This window comes from Pristis pectinata, chromosome 10 (genome assembly GCF_009764475.1).
Source record: "Pristis pectinata isolate sPriPec2 chromosome 10, sPriPec2.1.pri, whole genome shotgun sequence".
NCBI classification, from domain to species: Eukaryota; Metazoa; Chordata; class Chondrichthyes; order Rhinopristiformes; family Pristidae; genus Pristis; species Pristis pectinata.
Genome location: NC_067414.1, coordinates 32,629,837 through 32,647,907, shown reverse-complemented (window position 1 = coordinate 32,647,907; position 18,071 = coordinate 32,629,837). Strand labels below are relative to the sequence as shown.

Here is an 18,071-nt window from a genome sequence, read left to right as displayed (position 1 = left end):
GCCTGAAGCCCCATACAACCAGGTTCAACAACAGCTACTTCCCTTCAACCATTCGGTTCTTCAACCAACCACCGAACCCTGAACACTAAAATTTAGCAACACTATGACCACTTGGCATAAAACCAAACTTTGTTTTTTTTTCTAATTGTGTTCTTTCTTGCAAAAAATTGTGTATAATTTATGCTTAATTCACGATTTTCTTGTGAATGCTACTTATATGATGCTATGTGCCTGTGTGGCTGCTGCAAGTTAGATTTTCATCGCACCTGTGCATACAGTTACTTATGAATATGACAATAAACTCAACTTTGAACTAATGCTTCCACTATCTGTACCTCAAAGTCAGTGAGCTAATGGAACCTTCCTTTGGTAGCACATATTTACTTATCATTATGCTTCAAGTGCAGCTGTATATTAAATTCTAGCACAGCAGCTGGGGAATTTACTCTTACAGTACTCAACAGGATCCAACTATACATGACAGAAAATAGATAATATTTTCAGGTCAAGTCAGGTGTTAGGACTGCCCATGGTTAGCTCTTGTTTGGGTCATGTATTAATTTTATTACTAATGTCCTTAAGGTAAGGAAATCTGCCATTCAATACTTTGCCATGGTTTAACAACACATATAGGCCAATGTTGTTGACTCAAACCTGCCCTTAAAATGACCCTGAAAACCACTCAGTTCGAAAGCATTTAGGGATGGGAAATAAATGTTATCTTCACCAGTGACATCCAAATTTCATGAATGATAAAAACAAATTTGCAACACAAATTTACAATAAACACTCATAGAATTGCACCAGAAACTTAAGAAATCAACCATTACCTCACTTAAGAGTAGAGATGGTACCTTTAAATATCTCTTGGAGTCTGTCCTTGTTATTGAACACTTGTTCAACTACATGAAGTTAAGAAAGGGGAGCAGATGAAGCACTGAGTACCAAATTAACAGTGATGGTGGCAAATCAGCACGGCCTGAAGACTGACATTATGAACTGCATTCTCTTCTTACTTCTGGTGAATGTGCACTGCTATATGGGCTCCAATGCAATTTGTCCAAAAGTGTTCCTAGCCAATACTCTCAAAACTTTTAATTTTACTGCACAATTTCCATTTGTTTTTCTTTGAAGAAAAAGCAAACCTATTTTTATTTTTAAAGTCATAATATTTTGGAAATTACTGTTCAAACCTGCACCTGTGCAGAGAGAATCAGAGTTAATGTTTCAGGTGGATGACCTTTCAAACAGAAATGTAGGAAATTACACCATATCTGTAGTACAGAGACAAGTCAATAACACAAAAAAGCAAGCAGAAAACCAGAAGTAAGGTAGAATGGTTTGATTTCTGTGTGAAAGGTCTATAGTGGAGTCAAGGGTAAGATGGAAGCCCAATTCTGCAGAGGTGCCCCTTGACAGAAATCTAAACAATACTTTCCCCATCCCCTGAGGTTGGTATATGGAATTTGGTCACAGATCACCCTTGTTCTCAATCAATGCAGGATAGGTGAATACCTAAATGGACTCTACTGTCAGGCATGCAAACAAGGTAGCCAGCCCAACATAGCTGACTGAGTGTACCTAAGGCCTCAGGACACGTTGGCCTAGGACGCTGACATTGGTTTGCTTATCATTCCAGTGAAGGACCTATGTCTTTCAGATGCTGAGGGCAAGGCCCATCTTCTTATTTACTTCAATAAAAGCACTGAGAATTGCTTGGAGCATGGCAAATGTGTGTGTCGTCTGCATACTGCAGCCTGACTGCTGAGGTATGATTCTCGGATGTAGTCATTGTAGGTTGTACCGTGCCTCATTAATTCTGAAAATTAACTCCACTCTTGCAGGAAGTTTGTTGCAGGTGAAATGTAACACTACACCAAGAAAGATCAACAAAATTGTTGGGGCAATGACACAGCCTTGTTTAACAGAGCATAGTTTTGTTGTAGACCTGTTGGTTAAAATCATGACTTCCGTGCCATTGTGTAACTGGTGTAAGATGGAGATAAGTTATTGTGAGCAGCCAAATGGTGTTCCACAGTCAATCCCAAATGATGGAGTCAAAAAGCTTTGGTGGGGTCAAAAATGGTTAAGTACGGTGTCTGGTGCTACTCCCTGTATTTTACTCGGAGTATCATGCATTAAAGATCATGTCCGCTGTGCCTTTGGATGGATGGAATCCACATATGATGGATAGAATCCACATATGACTGGAAAGAGGACACTGGTGAAGACTTTCCCTGTGTCAACCTGCAGGGAGACCCCCTCAGTTACCACAGTGAAATTTGCCTCCTTTCCTGAAGATGGTCATGATTATGGCACCTTTGAGGTCCCCTAGTAGATCCATCTCCTCCCCATGTGGACAATGAGATCGTGGATTTGTGACTGAAGCTCTTTACCTCTGAGTTTCAGAACTTCAGCAGGGATGCTGTGTGCCCCTGAGGCCTTGTTATTTTTGAGTTGGGGTATGACATTCTCAACTTCTTGTCAGTCAGGATAGGCAAGGTTAGCTTGAATAGTATGCTGTGGGATGAAGTCAAGGGTGCTTACATCAAGGACAGAGATGCAGTTGAGGAAGTATTCAAAATGTTCCTTCCAGTGAGTGTTGACTGCTTCTCTGTCCATAACCTACACACGTCATGGTTGTCAGCGAGTTATGGAGCCTCCTGTATGCTCTCCATCTGCTATTATTCTTTAGGTCCCAGGTTTTCTGCTGGACCTCTGCCTTGAGGTGCCTGTAGAGTTGTTTCTTCTTCCTTGAAGAAATATGGAGTTTCAAATTCAGGAGCATCTAATGTTCTGGTCAATTAGCTCCTCGATGTCACAAAATGATCATTAAAGAGATACAATGAGAAAAAGGCCCTTTTGCCAACTTTGAGTCCACACCAACCATTGACCACTTATTTGTACTAATCGTACATTAATCCCATTTTTTTTATTCTCCTCACCTTCCAATCAACTTCCCCTAGATATTACTACTCATCTACACACTGAGGCAACTTACAGTGGCCAGTTGACCTACCAATCCACATGTCTTTGAGGTGTGGGAGGAAACTGGAGCATACAGAGGGAAACCTACGCAGTCACAGGAAAAACATGCAAACTCCACACAAGTCAGGATTGAACCCAGGTCTCTGGCACTACGGAACAGCGGCTCTGCTGGCACTGTGCCGTGTCTTCATGGGTTTCTTCCGGGTGCTCCTGTTTCCTCCCACATTCCAAAGACGTACGGGTTAGGAAGTCATGGGCATGCTACGTTGACGCCAGAAGCGTGGCGACACTTGCGGGCTGCCCCCAGAACATTACGCAAAAGATTTATTTCACTGTGTTTCGAAGCACATGTGACTAATAAAGATATGTTATTTTATCCTGCTCACTCTTATCAAACCAGTCCAGGTTCTTCTTGGTTCTTACAGCACTCTTCAAGGCAACACATAAGCTGTGGACACTTTGTGGCTCCTACACTTTGAGAGTTGAGAGTTGGCTGGTTGTCTGTGGGTTTTTGCAATGCTTGACATTGAGCCACAATCCTCACTCATATGATGGATGAAGAACTTTAGTAGCTTTGAGTTCACAACCGCTTGTCATCTTCCAACCCCCAAAAGATTCTCCAACAACTCCTATGGTTTGGATGGTAGCAAGTGTAACCCCACTATTTAAAAAGGGAGGGAAAGAGTTTTCTCTCTGGGAGCTATCAACCATTTAGCCTGACATTTAGCCAGGAAAAAATTTGAAGGGGGGGTGTGGTGGATATGATGCATTTAGACTTTCAAAGGCCGTCAATGAGATGCCACACATGAGTATATGAAATAAAACTAGAGTACATGGGATTGGGGATAATATACTGGCACAAGGATAGGTTGATGGACAGGCACATGGAGTAGGAAAAAACAGGTAATTTTTGAATTGGGAGACAGTGACTGTGGGTGACACAGTGCTGGGGACCCATCTGTTAAAACCTATATTGATAATTTGCATGAGGGGACTAAACATTTTCAGATGATACAAAGTTGGATGGCACTCTGCGTTGTGAGGAGGATTCAGAGAGGCTTCAGGGAGAGAAAGTGATTAAGTCAGTGGGCAAGGATATAGCAGATAGAGTACAAAGTGGGAAAATGGGGTAAAAATAAACACAAATTGGAATATCTTTTAAACAGAAGATTGAAAGGTGTTGGTGTTCAGAAGGACCTGGTTTCCTTGTACTCAAACATTAACTATTAACATGCATGTACAGCAAGCAAATGGAGAGTAGTTAGGAACTTATTGTAAGAACTTTGAGTACAAAAATGAAGGCATCTTACTCCTATTGCATGCAGCCGTGGTGAGAAAGCAATTGGAATATTATGCACAGATTTGGTCTTCCTACCAAAACAAGTACATATTTTTGATGGAGGAAGTGCAATGAAGATTTATAAGATTGATGTCTGACATGGTGGGATTGTTGTATAAGGAGATATTAAGCAGCCAGGGCCAGGATTCTCTTGAGTTTAAAAGAATGAGAGGTAAACTCATTGAAGCATACAAAAATTTTATGTGGCTTGACAGCGTTAGATGTGGGAATGTTGCACCTCCTGGTTTGGTTACCGAGAACCAGGGCACGTTCTCAAATTGAAGGGTCAGCCAATCAACACAGTGGGCTGTGGAGCTGAGTCAGCAACCGCAGTCGGGAATGAGACGGATAGATTTTCAGGTATTAAAGGAAAGGGGTTAGTGCTGGGAAGCAGGACAGAAATAGAAAATCAGATGTGACCTCATTGAAGGGCAGGGCAGGCACAAAAGTCTGAAAGGCCTCCACCTACTTCTTGTCTTTAATCAACTTAGACCATATGGTTAAAAGTTGTATGCACATCATCATTTGTATTTTCCTTACAAGGATGCCAATTTTACCCCCAGTTTTTTTTCTTCTGCAGCCTCTCTGCTCACGGGGGTATGTAAAAATCCAGTGGTGGAGTCGGCTTGTCGATTGATCCTAAATCTTAGCACTGAGAGAGTTAACCCTTAGCCGCAGCGGTGACGCAGAAACCACCTCCCAGCCTGGCGTTTCTGGATCTGCCCCGGCGGCTTCCTGTTCCACAGAGTCAGTGTGTGTGAGTGATTGATTGAACATAAGCGGCGCCGGGAGTGGACTCAGTGCTGGCGGGAGGGGCCGGGTTAAAATGTGGCGCAGCCGAGCCCGCACGCCGAGACCGGTGCTCGCCTCCGTCTTCTGCTTCTGCCTTCTGGCTTCACCCCAGAGCCTGGGTAAGTGTCGCGATCTGAGCTCCTTCAGTCCGCTCCTTGCTGTGCTCCTTTTTTTATTCGCAGCCCTCTTTTTGTTTCTCCCAGCTGGAGGAGTTTGGAAGGTGCGGAGTGGCATTCCCACTCCGGGCCTCGTTTCCTCCCCCGACTCACGGACAGTAAACCGGACACACTCCGCTCTCGGCAGCTTCTGGGAGTTGAGTTGTTGGGGGGGGATTGTATTTCTGGGTGACTAATGCAGAACTGAAGAAGTTTATTCATCTGCTCCGTGTTTTGTTTTGTTTTTCGGGGGGGGGGGGTTGGTGGAATGGCAATAAAAAATCTCTCACAACAAAGGTGAAAAATCAACAAGATGCTGGAGGAACTCCGCAGGTCAGGCAGCATCCGTGGAGAAAAGCAGACGGTCAACGTTCCGGGTTTTCGGGTTAGGGCCCTTCAAGATCCTTCCAGCATCTTGTTTTTTTAAAATCTAGATTCCAGTATCTGCAGACCTTTGTTCAACAAAGATATTTTTGTGCCCAGAAGCAGCTGGGTTTCAAACAGTTCTATTGCTATTTTAGCTGTTTACTTTAAAGGGGCTAAGTGACAAAAAATGCCAGGAGGCCTTGCCCGGGGTGGGTGGAATTTTCATTGGCGTAGGAAAGGTGTTTTTCGAAGGTCACTTCCTGCTGGGAATGGTTGCGGAAGACAAAAGAAATGTTCTGCCTTTGTTTGTATGAAGTGTGTTGAATGGCCTGTAAACCCTGACCAAACCTGTGTTGTTTATAACGAGAAACAACTGGAATAAGGCAGAAACGGGTTTCTATTTTCCAATTTCAAAACATTGAATGTAGAAGTACTTAGACTTGGTTGGGTCAGACGTGTGACTTGATGCCAGCTGAACGGGAAGATTGCAACATGTATTCTAAGTCTGTTCACACTCGCTTCCGTGGCGGTGTTTCGAGGTTCAAGTGCCACTTAAGATTTGAGTATATCTAACCAGGCTGATATCCAGTGCCGTACTGTGGGAGTTGCAGCATTGTTGGATGAGATGGGGACCAAAATGACCTGACATCCGTAGTAGGGAAACTGCTGGCATGTTTTTATGAAAGTGTTGTCAGGGCACCTAGAAAATGTAGAATATGGAGGAGTACAGCATAGGAACAGGACCTTTGGCCCACAATGTCTGTGCCGAGCATGTTGCCAAATTAAACTAATCCCTTCAATCTGCAGATGATCCATACCCCTCCATTACCTGCATATTCATGTGCCTATCTAAAAGCCTCTTGAATGTGAATTTGTTATTACATAAGAGATTACAAATGGGGCCAGTTTTAGAACATTGAGCTGGCTACACTATTAAGTAAGATCATGGCTATCCAACCTTTGCCATAACACCACTTTGCTGCCTTTTAACCTAATACCCCTTGACCTCCTCATTTTTAATGTCTGTCAGTCTTTGTCTTGAAGATATCCAATGACTGCCTCTACAACTTTATGGGGTAAAGGACTGCAAAGAGTTAAGACTGAGAGAAGAAATTGTTCCTTGAGTTCTCTTACATAGATAACCTCTTAATCTAAAACTCTGACCCCTGGTTTTCAATATCCCCACTAAGAAAAACATCCTTTAAGCATTGATCATGTCAATCCCCTCAGAATCTTGAATGTTTCAATTAGTTCACATCGTTCTTCCAAATTCCAATGTACAAAGGCCCAGAGTTGATACATCAATCCCTTCATCCTCAATCAACCTAGTGAAACTTCCATTCATTGCCCCCAGTGCAAAGTATCCTTTCTAAATCGTGGAGAGCAAAACCGTGTGGCATTCTAAGTGCAGTCCCACTGGGACCCCATAAAGTTGTATCACAACTTCCCTACTTCTATATTCCGTATCCTTGGTAATAAATTCCATTATCCTTGCTAATTATTTGCTGTCTCTGCCAACCCTTTGTGTTTCATGTACTATGATTAGGACCCCCACGTCCCTTGGTACTGCAATATTTTGCAGTCACATTCCATTAAAATAATAATTAGTGTTTTGTTTTTGTTCTTCCTTCCAAAGTGGAAGCCATACCCCCCAAAGAACTCTTAAGCAAATTTATCAGCAAGTTTCCTTTTTGTAGAACCAAGTTTGACTCTGCTCGTTTGTCTTATGATTTAGTACATATCCTGTTATTGCCTTTAATAATGGATTACAGCATTTTTCCAATGACAGATATTTGATAAACTGTGTATTTAGGAAATAAATTCCTTTCTTGAATAGTGGTGATATAGTTGTAGTTTTCTGATGCTCTGGGGCCTATCCAGAATCTTGGAATTCTTAGTAGATTATGATCTCTGCAGTCACTTCCTCATGGTTGTTCATCTATCTCAGCACAATTTTCCTGCCCTATCCCCATGTTCCTTGATTCCTCAAATATCAAAAATGAATTGGTCTGAAGTTGGATTGAAACTAATGACTGAAAACCAAAGATTTGCCACCAACTGAGTGAAGAAAACTCTCTTCCAGTCCTAAGTAGCCTTTCCCTATTTTGAGTCCATAACCCCTTGTTCTAGATTCCTCCATCAGGGAAATATCCTTCCTGTATTTGTCCTGTTGAGCTGTCTGTAAATTTTAGATGTTTCAATAAGGCCAACTCTTCTTCTGAAGAAGAATAGAAGTTTAGACAGCTGAATCTTTCCCCACGTGACTGACCTACCATCCCAGGAACTAGAACTGGTGAATCTTCACCCCAGTCCCTCTGTGGCAAGGATATCCAAAAATCTGTCAGTCTTTTTCCTGAATATTCTCAGTGACTGAGCCTCTGCATTCCTCTCGGGTAGAGAATCCCGAAGATTCATCACCCTCTGGGTGAAGGAATTTCTCCTCTTTGTGGCCAGTGATGTTCTGCAGAGATCAGTGTTGGGACCTCTTGTTTGTGTGATATATATTGTACTTTGGTTTGGACAAAAATTTAGGTGGGCTGATTAGTAAGTTTGCAGATGACACAAGAATTGGTGGAGTTGTGCATGGTGAGGAAGGTGGTCAAATGATACATCAGGATATAGATCAGTTGGAAACTTGGGCAGAGAAATGGCAAATGGAGTTTAATCCAGACAAGTGAGGTTTTGCACTTTGGGAAGTCAAATGTAAGACAGAAGTATACAGTAAATAGCAGGACACTCAGGAGCATTAGTGTACAAATGGATCTTGGGGTGCAAGTCCATAGTTCCCTGAAAGTGGCAACACAAGTAAATATAGTGGTAATGAATGCGTACAGCATACTTGCCTTCAGTCAGGGCATTGGGTATAAAAGTTGGCAAGTCATGTTGCAGTTGTATCAAACTTTAGGCCACGTTTGGGATATTGCGTGAAGTTCTGATCACTGCATTACAGAAAAGGATTCCTTCAGAATGTGCCAAGTGAGCAGTTGTCAAACAAAATGAGAGGACATGGGATTGGGGGAGGGGAGTACGGTGCAAAGTTCTGATGTTCTGGCATGGATGGAAGATTGGTTAACACAGATTGTTGCTACTGTTCATTATCTATAATCTATGACTAGGATGATAGGACTGATTTTATTGATGATACAAAGCTGTGAGGTGATGTGGATTGTAAAAAGGATGCAGAGAGGGTAGTGAATCTTTGGAATTCATTATCTAAGTTGGGTGTGGAAACTCTGGCAGTGAGTATATTCTTGAAAGCTTGATAGATATTTGAGTATTAAGGGAATTATGGAATATGAGAGAAATGAGTGGTGTAGAGATACAAAATCAACTATGATTTTATTAAATGGTAGAGGAGGCACTGGAGGCCAAATGGCTAACACCTACTTCTTGTGCTCCTCTGTAATTTTCTGATGACTGCCATTAGGTTACTGAGCCTCTAGTTACACGTGTTCTTCTCCGTTTTGCAGTTATCCAGTCATCAGGCACCATAACCATAGACTATGTTTTCACATATTAATGTAAAAACAAGAAAGATGATGTAACTTTCTGATGGCTGCAGCATGAGCTGTGATTTTGGCTTTTCATAACAATTAAAGTTATTCCAATGCTTTAACACAGTATTTGTCCATTTACAAACTTAAAGTGAATTGTTCACAGGGTTTTGATACAAATTTTAACTGATTTCTGTGCAATGATATGAGGGCCCTGGACTGTGGCCCTTCCGTGTAGAGCCCCTACAGTTTCATTTTATAAACCATAATTTTATTTGCTTGTTAACGCTGACAGCAATTTTAAATTAAAACATGATTCCCGCTGTCCTGGAAGGCCTCCAGCAGACACTACGTTCTCTCTCTCTCCATGGACACCCAGGCATGAGCATATCCTTAGAAGGGGGTGGTTAGTTGGCTTGGATGGACCCCTTGAAGGCCCACTGCCTGGACCTGTGAATGGTAACCCTGGCCGAGTCCATGAGCAGACCAACAAGGAGGTCCTCCAACCACTGCAGTAAAGGTCAGGTACAAGCCAGTCAGTTATGCAAGACTGTTCAATTGGATCACAGTGAATTTGTGCTGAATTCATGTCCCTTGATATCCATCACTGGATTTAAAATTTATTGATCTCAGTCTTGAAAATTCAAATTGATATCCAAGGGCTTTTAGGAGGTTCAGGTTCCCACTGACCTATTGAATAAATGGCTTTCTGATTTCACTTTTAAATGAACTAGCTCTAATTTTAATCTTGCGTTCTTTAGTCCTGCCAGAAAGATAATTTATTTACATCGACTTCACAGCATGCTGTATCACATTAAATGTTGATTATGTGACATGTTCTTTAACCTTAGTGCTGTATGGTTATATCCACACAAAAGCTTTATATCTTTCTTGAGAGGTGAAATCCCAAGTTGGATATAGTGGAGTCAAATAGCATGGAAACAGGCCCTTTGGCCTGAATCCTCCATGCCAACTGAAATGCCTATCTACATGGATCCCATTTTCCTGAATTTGACTCGTGTCCATCTATTCCCTTCCTATGCATGTACCCATTCAAATGCTTTTTATACACTGAAAGTACCTGCCTCTACCACCTCCTCTACCCACCACCCTCTATGTGGAAAAACTTGCCCCTCAGACCTCCTTTAAATATTTCCCCTCTCATATTAAACCCATTTCCTCTAGTTTCAGACTCCTCTACCCTCGGAAAAAGATGGTGACTATCTATCCTATCTATGTCCCTCATGATTTTATAGACCTCTGTAAGGTCACCCCTCAACTTCTTGTGCTCCTGTAAGAACAATCCCAGCCTATCTAATCTTTCCTTGTAAGTAAAGCCCTCCATTCCAAACAACAACCAAGTGAATCTCTTCTACACTCTTTCTGGTGCTACCACATCCTTTCCACAGTGTGGTGGCCGGAAATGCATATTCCAAGTTTGGCCTAACCAATGACTTGTGCAGGTGCAACATGATGTCCCAACTCTTGTACTCAATATCCCTGCCTATGAAGGGAAGCAAGCTAATCATCTTATTTACTACCCTATCCACCTGCGTCACCATTTTCAGGGAGCTATCAACTTGCCCCCCCATGATCTCTCTATACCTCATTCTAGTGTGAATTATGATCAGTGGTCTGTGCAAATGAAGCATCATCACTTCAATCCAAGTTTTGTTTTGTAGGAGTCTCAAAAAAAAATCTCAAGTAAACATCTAAAAGAAATATTAACCACTTGCCATGTGATGGCAGATGCTGCTACATGAATTGTCATTCTGCTCAATGATGATTCCACAGGATATTTCCAAATACAAAAATGTGGTAACATCTTTTACTTTATACCAGCATGTGATAATGTCTAATGAGTCTGACTCAAAAATTTAATTGTACGAATTGGAAAACAGAAGGGATCTATTGAACATGGCAATACTAGGAGTCAAATTATCTGCTGCATGAAGGAGCATTCATGTATAGACTTGTGTAAACTTCCTCTTGTTCAGTGTTTCCTAAATGAACCCCTTACTATACATCATTTCCATCTCTTTAATTTTATATCACAATACATCCATGGCTTATGTTTGAGCAACTTGCAGAGGTTTAATCAAAAATTCCAAATTTTATTTTCTTTAAACAAAATAAGATCCTATTGTCTTTGGCAGCAGGTACTATAAACTTCAATGGTAGCATGATTAAAATATTCACATTAAGGAGATGAATTTTTTCTCTATTCTTCCTTTCTGCTGTGTTTGATAAATGTTTTGAGTACATTAACCTATTTAATGCTGTTAATTCTTAACTAGAATTAAATTAGATAGCAAGAACTGAGTTTTTCTCTCAATAAACAGCTAGCTGAGATCCTTGTTGACCCATTTCCTCTTAGGTTATCAACTGACATGTCGAACAAAAGACTCTAAACTAAGGTTTAGTATGACTTATTCTTTATTAGCACTCAAGATACTTAAGCATGCATGTGTGCTGCTGACTTCTAATAACTTTGCATTTGATTTACTATTCCAATTTATCACTACTTTATGAAGTCACAAGGCTTGAACTCAATTACCTCCCGTATGAAGTAAACTAGCTAGATTCACTTTACCAGGGGTGTAGTCTTCTGAGTTCTGAACTCAGGGCCCTCCTTGCAATGGTTGTTCCAGGGTTGTTGCTACCGATGTTTCAGACAGCAATTTTTTGTTTATATATGATTTTTCTTCCAATTTTCTTAAGGCTTATTTTGTTCTTATCCCAGCCCAGGACTTTCATGATTCTGAAGTCGATCATTCAAGCTGCCTTTCATTCAAGGATTGTTTCCTTTCCTCTTTTTTTTCCATTGTTAACTTAGACCTGGGCTCCATCATTGTTGATCATCCATCACAATTGACACGTGATATAGGGTAAACAAGACAGAGTTCTTTAATTGTCAGGGGTGCCTGTGCTTTGCAAGCCAGCAGAACTATTTCTTCCACAGAATGACAGTCCCCAAAACATCCTTGGTTATTTATCCTGCTCTCTGGATGGTTCACATCAGAATAATTTACAATGGCATAGTTCACAGGGCTATGTCAGCACAACTCTACTTCGTTTACTGACTAGGCATGACCTCCCTTCACTGCGATTCTTTGTTCTGCTGTTCACAGCATCTCTCTTCAGTCAGTGTCCTCCCAAAGCCTGATGGGATCCTTGACATCTTGTCTCCAGCTACATTATCATTGTTACTTGATTTTAAAATTTCTTGTCTTTATTTTCAAATCCCTCAACGGTGTCACCTGTCCCCATTACTAAATTTCTCTTGGACATTCAGTTTTCTTCTTTCTGCCATTGGTGGCTTGTTGCCCTATAATCTGAAATTAATTTGCTAAATCTTCCTTTCTATCCATTTCCACTTCTTTACACCAAGCAATTGTCCTAATTTTGTTTCGTGGCTTGGTGTCAGAGTTTATCTACCAATTGCTCTTGTATTAATGATGCTACATTGTTCAGGTGATTGTTGTGAAGAGTGGCTCAGGCTGTCAATTGAGTGGAATTGGTTTATTATTGTCACATGTACCGAGGTACAGTGAAAAACTTGTCTTGCATATCATTCATACAGATCAATTCATTGCACAGAGCATTGAGGTAGTACAAGGTAAAATAATAATAAAATGCAGAGTAAAGTGTAACGGCTACATAGAAAGTGCAGTGCAGATAGACGATAAGGTGTAAGGTCATAATGAGGTAGATTGCGAGGTCAAGAGTCCATCTTATCATACCAGGGATCCATTCAATAGTTTTATAACACTGGGATAGAAGCTGTCCTTGAGCCTGGTGGTACATGCTTTCAGGCTTTTGTATCTAGTGTTCTCCATTTTCAAACTTAATCGTACAAAGCATATCGCTGTCCTGAGATGACTACCAAAATTTTTAAATAGTCATATCCACTTAATCTTAAGAGTATTGTATTTCAGTAATGAGTAAAAGAAGGTTGCCAATATTTTCCTGTGGGTGTTTTATGGTACGCGTAAAATATGATCATTAAGTTTTTGTGGTTACCTTAAAATGTGACCTACTTTGTAAAAGTTGAATTAAAGAGGTGTTTTTAGACAAAGTTTATGACTAAAAGTCAGAATGTCATTTTGGTGGTATCCCAATGCAGTAACTGGTTTGGTATGTGGGAATTGAATCCTCAATTAATATGCTCAGCTTTTGCCTACCACTTCTGTTAAGCTGGCTGGTAAATATCTGACCTAGAAATTAGATTGGTGCTGTTTTATTTTATGCTGAATAAAATTATTTGTCAAGTTAAACACAGTAAAGTCCAATTCTGGGTTGCAGTGCATCATGAGAAATTTGACTGGGTGTTTCTCAGCCTGACCCCTAGGAATGAGTTACCTAAGGGTTATAGAGGACTAACTGCTCTACTCAGCATTGCTCGAGTTATTACGCTAGTAACGATGATATTTACAATTATTTCCATACAGTCAGGTTTTATAACACTCGTTTTAAATAAAATAAAATCTAAATTAAATAATCAGAATCAGGTTTATTATCACTGGCATATGTTGTGAAATTTGTTGTCTTGTGGCAGCAGTACAGTGCAAGACAAAGACAAATTATAAGTTACAAAAATAAATAGTGCAAAAGAGGAATAACGAGGTAGTGTTCATGTACCATTCAGAAATCTGATGGTGGAGGGGAAGAAGCTGTTCCTGAAACATTGAGTGTGGGTCTTCAGGCTCCTGTACCTCCTTCGCGATGGTAGTAATGTGAAGAGGGCATGTCCTGGGTGTTGAAAGCCCTTAATGATGGATACTGTCTTCTTGAGACACCGCCTCTTGAAGATGTCCTCGATGGCAGGGAGGGTTGTGCCTGTGATGGAACTGGCTGAGTCTACAACCCTCTGCAGCATCTTTCAATCTTGCACATTAAAGCCTCCATACCAGGTGGTGATACAACTAGTCAGAATGCTTTCCACTGTACATCTATAGAAATTTGCAAGCATCTTTGGTGACATACCAAATCTCCTCAGACTCTTAATGATGTAGAGCTGCTGGCGTGCTGCCTTCATGATTGCATCAATGTGTTGGGCCCAGGATAGATCTTCTGAGACATTGACGCCCAGGAACTTGAAGTTGCTCACCCTTTCCACTGCTGACCCCTCAATGAAGACTGATGTGTGTTCTCCCAACTTCCCCTTCCTGAAGTCCACAATCAATTCCTTGATCTTGCTGATGTTGAGTGCGAGGTTGTTGTTGCAACACCAAGCAACCAGCTGATCTCTCAATTCTGTATGCCTCCTCATTGCCATACATAATTATTCCATGGATAAAATAATTAGTGGGTTAAAATTATATAGTTTAACTAAAGTTATCAATAAAAACATGCACACTGAAGATAAATATGTATACAAACTTACATTTAATATAGTTCTTTTTAAGTTGATATGTGCTAATGTACAATGTAAATTCACTTGATTTCAATGTTGAAGTTCTTCAGAATACACTATATTTTGGATCTAGTGTGAAGATTATTTTGATCTCCAACTCTGGAGCAACTAACATATAGCTGACCATGGGAAAAGTAGTGGATTTTGAGATTAAGGCCAATAACTTTTAGTGATTGTCCTTGCACCTTGTTAATGCTTATAACCAAACTAAGTTGAATAAGGAACTGAAGTCGATTGAATTGAAAAGGTAGATCGGGTGAGATAATTGGTATCTAAGGGATGAAGCCATTTTCTTCAACAGCATTACCAGTCATTATTGTAGCCTCAATACACTTGGTAGTAACCTTTGCACTGATAATCCTTGTAGTTCCCCTCTCCACATTTGTCAAATTTAAAACTCTGTGCACATATTTTCGGTTTTTCTTTGTGGTTCAGGTAGAAAATCCACCCAAATATTTAGTACTTCAAAAATAGATCTGAAAAGAATCTCGTCAGTTTTCAATGGAGAAAATTAGAATTAGGTCCCCTTTGGGCTATGTAGGGTCTCCTATGGGGATTTTGGGAAACCTAAGAATGTAGTGCACATCCTTGTGCTACACTTAACTCGCATGCAGTGCTTCAGATTTCCAGGTGGTTTCATTACTGAGCTATGTGAAGGACACACTGACATTCTATTTTATTATGTATCTTTAGATAAACTTAAAGAAATTCTGAGGGGAAAAAATGGGCCATGAAATGATCTTGGCAAGTAGGATTAAGTGGAATCATTAAACCTTTTATAAATATATTAGAAGTAAGAGGGTAACTAACAAAGGAATTGGTGCCCTCTGTGACCAGAGGTGTAATCTATGTGTGAAGCCAAGGGATATGAGCAAGATCCTAAATGAATAGTTCTTACTGGTATTCACCAGGGAGAAGAATGTGAAGGCTGGAGAGTTAAGGGAGGAATATATTGATAATCTGGAGCATGTCTATATCAGGAGAGAGGAAGTGCAAAATATTTTGGAGCACATTAGAGTAGATAAATCCCCAGGGCCTGTTGTTTGTCATATTCTCATTCCAAGTCATATACATACACACACCCATATATATAGGTGGTATGATAAGTAAGCTTGCAGATAATACAAAAAATGGAGTTGTATATAGCAAAAAAAATTGTCTAAAATTACAGTATAACGTGGGTCAGCTGAAAAGTTGGACAGAATGGTGGCAGATAAAATTTAAATTCAAGTGTGAGGTAATGCACTTTGGGAAGTAAAATTCTGGTAGATATATAGAGTAAATGGCATGGACCTTGAGAGTTCCCTGAAAGTGGCAACACAGGTGGATAAGGTAGTGAAAAAGGCCTTTTGTATGCTTGCCTTTATAGGCTGCACTACTGCGTACAAGAGTTGGGACATCATATTGCATTTGTATAAAACATTGGTTAGATTACAGTTGGAGTATTGTGTACAGTTCTGGTCACCACACTACAAGATGGATGTGGTAGCAATGGAAAGGGTGCAGAAGAGAATCATCAGGATATTGCCTGAAAGGGAGAACTATAGTTACGAGGAGAAATCGGATAGGTTGGGTTTGTTCTCACTGGAACATCAGAGGCTGAGAAGTGATCTTACAGAGGCTTATAAAATTATGAGGGGCATAGAAAGGATAGATAGTCTTTTTCCCAGGGCAGAGGTGTCACGAACTAGAGGGCAGAGGTTTAAGGTGAAAGGGGTGAAGTTGAAAGGAGATCCAATGGGTAAGCTTTTCACACAGTAGTGAATATGTGGAATGAGCTGCCAGAGGAGGTGGTGGAAGTAGATACAATTACAACCTTTAAAAGGCATTTGAACACGTACTTGGATAGGAAAGATGTACAAGGATATGGGCCTCATTCAGGCAAATGGGATTACTGTAGATAGGGTTCACGGTCAGCATGGATGTGGTGGGCCTTAAAGGCTTTTTTCTTTGTACGTTCCTATGATTCTTCAATTGATTATGCTTTTATTGTCTGTTCTATTATCTTCCTAGAACAGAATTAAGGGGTATATTGGAAGAGTCAGTTTGAAATTAAGCAAAAGATGGCTTGCTCCCAATATATGGGTTTTCACTAATCCTAAGGTCTCTTGCTTCCAATCAAAACAAGTAACTTGGGAATGAAAACTGACTACTTTTATTCAAAATTATTTTGAATAGGTCAACTTGAGTTCTTGCCTCCAGTGAATCTCTCGATAGAGTCTCAGGACTTCCATACTGTCCTGAAATGGGATGTACTTAATTCAAGTGAAACAACTAGGTTTAACGTCGATTTTCGTGATTATGAGTAAGTTCATATTTTTTTTACAAGTTTGTATTTAACAATGGAAACACTGAATTAAGCTAATAAAAGTTCTTGTTTTTCAGAACTGTAGATTGGAAGCCAGTTTGTTTAAATATTTCAACACATCATTGTGATCTCAGCAATGTTTTTGTAGCTGCTCAGGAATCAAGAAGTGGTTATTATGGCAGAGTTCAAGCAGTTACAGCATTACAAGAGTCAAAGTTTGCTTATACCAATCGGTTCACTTTTGGCCAAAATGGTAAGTTGAAATTCCAAGGATAGCTACAACCTTTGTCACTTAACCAAAATCTGAAGTTACTGCATCATGTGTTTTTAAAGAATAATGGCATGTAGGAAAAATGTTGGCTTTGGATGTAAATAAATGACCTTTCAAATTATTAATGCAATTGTTTTCTTTATTCTTAAAATGGTTGTTTCCCTTAGCATTCCATATATTAAAAAAACAGTTGTGGCATGACATGCATCTTTAGTATCTCTTCTCATCTGACTGTTTCATATTGAGTTTGATTGAGAACTAAAGGCAAATTGCAAATAGTCAAAAATTGTTTTCCTTTTGTTGCTACCAAAGCCGGTGGAAAATGGGATGATTATCTGTATGGAATGGAACATTTCCACGTTTTTACTTAAATACAGTCAAAACAAATTATTGCTAAGTCTTAAGAGCTGCTACATAAAAGACCAAATTTAGTTATCTTTGCCCAACTTCCCTCCCTCCAATGCATCTGTAGGTGATACTACTGGAAATGTGGAATGCCTAATTGCAAGGATGCATATTATAACCAGACATTTTGTTCTTCCTCAGCGTAAAGCCATTGTCACAAAATACTTCAATGGTGAAGAAGAGCAGAAAGTTTGGTGACAGTGGCATAGCTAGTGGAGATGTTGCCTCAGTTCCAGTGACTAAGTTCAAACCAGAACTCTGGTGTTATCTGCATGAAGTTTGCATGTTGTTTCTGTGACTGCTTGGGCTTTCTCCAGGTGATCCAGTTTCCTCCCACATCCCAAAGGTTAATTGGCTGCTGTAAATTGTCCCCAGTGTGTTGGTAAGTGGTAGAATTGACAGGGAGGGAATCAGTTACAGGGGAAATTAGTGGGGGAATGTGATTGCTAAGTGAACTGGTTACTTTGTGAATGTGGTTACTAAGTGAACTTCAGCATTAGTGGATTATAATTTCATCTAAACATCATTGCACTCCAC

The 18,071-nt window shown here is 40.2% G+C and overlaps 1 protein-coding gene across 3 annotated transcripts in view; it reads left to right on the top strand.

The window, feature by feature from the left end:
• Positions 1 to 4,631: 4,631 nt before the first annotated feature.
• The window catches only part of LOC127575280 (interferon gamma receptor 1-like), a 33,511-nt gene continuing 20,071 nt past the window's right edge, over positions 4,632 to 18,071 (top strand). Inside the window, exons 1-4 of one of the 3 annotated variants that reach the window (XM_052025034.1) lie at positions 4,632 to 4,687; positions 4,908 to 5,238; positions 16,729 to 16,855; positions 16,936 to 17,111. In XM_052025034.1, the coding sequence (XP_051880994.1) occupies positions 5,154 to 5,238; positions 16,729 to 16,855; positions 16,936 to 17,111 (388 nt within the window). In that variant the 5' untranslated portion in view covers positions 4,632 to 4,687; positions 4,908 to 5,153. Of the gene's footprint in view, positions 4,688 to 4,716; positions 5,239 to 16,728; positions 16,856 to 16,935; positions 17,112 to 18,071 lie in introns of those variants that run through there. The other 2 variants (XM_052025033.1, XM_052025032.1) reach the window with 2 other exon arrangements.